This window comes from Apaloderma vittatum, unplaced genomic scaffold (genome assembly GCF_000703405.1).
Source record: "Apaloderma vittatum isolate BGI_N311 unplaced genomic scaffold, ASM70340v1 scaffold2234, whole genome shotgun sequence".
Lineage (NCBI taxonomy): Eukaryota > Metazoa > Chordata > Aves > Trogoniformes > Trogonidae > Apaloderma > Apaloderma vittatum.
In genome coordinates this window covers 583-3,464 of record NW_009711928.1, presented here as the reverse complement: position 1 = coordinate 3,464, position 2,882 = coordinate 583, and the positions used below count along the sequence as shown (strand labels likewise).

General features: G+C 39.5%; 1 protein-coding gene across 1 annotated transcript; it reads right to left on the bottom strand.

Moving 5' to 3' along the window:
* Positions 1–1,941: 1,941 nt before the first annotated feature.
* Positions 1,942–2,875, bottom strand: LOC104272709 (potassium voltage-gated channel subfamily D member 2-like; the record flags this gene model as incomplete). The annotated part of the gene is given in 2 exon segments (XM_009867780.1): positions 1,942–2,596; positions 2,598–2,875. Coding segments are annotated over 2 exon segments (933 nt in total), but the record flags the coding sequence as incomplete, so codon positions are not given.
* Between the last annotated feature and the right edge of the window lie 7 nt (positions 2,876–2,882).

Sequence of the window (2,882 nt, the reverse complement as noted above, 5' to 3'; positions counted from 1 at the left end):
TGGTACTTTGAAAGATTTTCCTCAGAACAATGCCTCAAAACCTGCAACTATAGAATAATATTCTTCTGTGTGTGTGTGTGTGTGTATATGTAAGAAACAAACAAATCATGTCAATGCCAGATAGATACCACACCTGCATCATAATCAATCTCAAATTAGCAATAAAACTGAGTACAAAATTATGTTCAGTACCATGGACAGGTACTGCCTAAACTGTCAGTAACAGTGAAAACAACTTACTCAAAAAACATCTTTCTCCTGCTCTTTTATATTAAGATTACACATTCTAAATATTGGTGAATTCTTAAGACCTCAGCTGTTGAAATCATCACAGGACTAATTAAAAACATGTGGCAAAAAGTATCAGCATCAGAAAATACAGGACTATGGAACTAGTTAGCAGGTATAACTTGTTCCCTCTGCTAACTTGCCCCTTCAGTTTGTCACTACCACAAGAAAATGAGAACCAAAAAAACCCAGGAACCTAAAAAGCAGATTAAAATCCCCAAAGCTCTTGTCACTCCTTTTTAGCATAACTTGCCCTTACAAGTAGTATGAAATATTTACAATGCACTATATTTATCTTCATTTGTTCTATCACGCTGAAGATAAAAGCACTGTATAAAAAATGGTGGCATAAGACAGTCCCTTTATCTTTTTCAATATTTTCTATGTGTGTTTCCCAACTAAATTATAATTGCACAGAATAAATCAACTTTTTCATAATAGTTTAACAATGCACTTTTGTTTTGTTAAATTTAGAAGTTATACATGTTTCATAAATCTCAAAAGTCCCAACAAGACATGGTTAAATGTTTGTCTAATAAAATGATGGGCTTTGTCCTCACAAAACTGAAAAGTTTGTCTTTCAATATCTGTAATTATTAAATAACTAGACAGTTTCTAATGAATCAACAAGTTTTCAGTTTCACAAATGATCCTCTACAGCTCAAAATTAAGAACAGGGGAAAAAATTGTCTTCTCAAACTAGTAAACCTTCTAAATCCCTGTTATAATTACAGACAAATGCGTTTTACAGCTTGATGCACAGAATCAGCTGATACAATATGACTCGAGTATCAGAGACTTTATAAAATACTACTATCTCCCATCTTTCCACTAAAATGCATTACAGTATGATGTCAGTAATGGCATTTTTTAACTCCTAATTCTCTGAAAGAATTTATATCACCATGAGAACTATGTTCTAAGACATGTACTTGATCTGTCATATGTCTCACACCTCCTCAGATCATCTTCCAGACTCTGTCACCAGTCAGTGTAGCTTGACACTTGTCATTTCCAAGTTAGATGTCCATGAAAATCAAAGGAAATCTCTCCAGTCTCTTAAATAGGACATCAGGAATATTTCTGTGAAGATTAAGATATCTATATCTGGTTTATTTTCATGAAAAAAAATCACTTGGTGATCCAAGTCTACACCAATACATCATTTCAAACAAAATGGCAGATCCACATACTTTTAAGTATTATCAAATTAAAAGACTGCACTTGGGTTCTCCTTATAGTTATCACTATTTTTAGCAGCACTGTAACAAGTTCTGTCAGTAAACACACTTCTCTATTATAACTCACAGATATTCATAAAATATTCCAATTGCACTATCCAAAACCAAATAAATTGCTAGAGAAAACTGCAAAGAATCCAAAGTTCTTAGACTGTTTTTGTTTTGTTCTGTTGTTTGCTTTCTCGATGTATCTGTTGTTATGGGGGTTGGTTTATTTTTGACTTGAGCAACACTTTTACCTCACTTCCATGCGTGAAACATTTAGAAACAAATAATGAGTTGTACTCATAAAGTTTGGTAACAAAAGCTTAGCCTCACATTTTTTCTATCGACATTTCTTTTAAACTGAGTATTTTCCGTTCATGCCAATGCACTTGTTGAAATATTGGCTGTAACCAAACACCAGCTGCACTTACCCCAGTGTTGTCATGGTGACAATGGTGTACCAGAAGGCTGCAGGGATGCTGGTGAACTTGCTGGCTGATGAACCTTTCTCTGCATAGTACATGACTGTAGCAAAGATGATGATGGCCATAGTGAGTGAGAAGAGGAGGAAGCCTAACTCCGAAGCACAACTTTTCAAGGTGTAGCCCAGGATGCGCAGCCCCTGTGAGTGGCGGGAAAACTTAAAGATCCTGAAGACACGAAAGACTCGTAGTGTCACAAATGCCCCACTGACATCCTCATTATCTGTCATCACCAGGCCAATGTAATACGGCATGATGGCGACCACATCAATGATACTCATGACACTGCGCACGAATTTGTAGCGACTCGGGGCCGCCAGCAGACGTAGCAGATACTCAACTGTGAAGATCATGACACAAGCAGTATCCAGACAGAAGAAAGCCACAGCATAACGCTCTCCACAGGGCAGCTCTTTGATGCGACCCGGGCTCACCCCGCAGGGCACTGTCTCCACCACGTTGGCAATAACAGAGACGGCAATGAAGAAACCAGTGACATAGTAGAAGACCAGAGCCAGTGTACTGGTGTGTGGGTTTTCAAAGGCCCGCCACATTCTCTGCCGAGCTGTCATTGAGGGCAGGGAACTCTCAGCAGCATGAATCCTCCTGCAGACGCTCGGGATTCTCACGCCGGCGATCCTTGTACTCCTCATAACAGCAGTCGCCAATGATCTCGGGGATGATGCCAAAGAAGGCCAGCTCCTCATCATAAGCTGAGATGCACTCCTGGCGGGGATAATGAAGCTTGCCAGTACGGTAGAAGTTGAGAATGTGACGGAAAATGTCAGGGTCCCGATCAAAAAAGTACTGCTGTGTCTCAGGGTGGTAGAAGAAGTCCCGCTCTGAGCTGCCCAACAGAGTGTCGGGGGAGCGGTCTAAGGGGTGC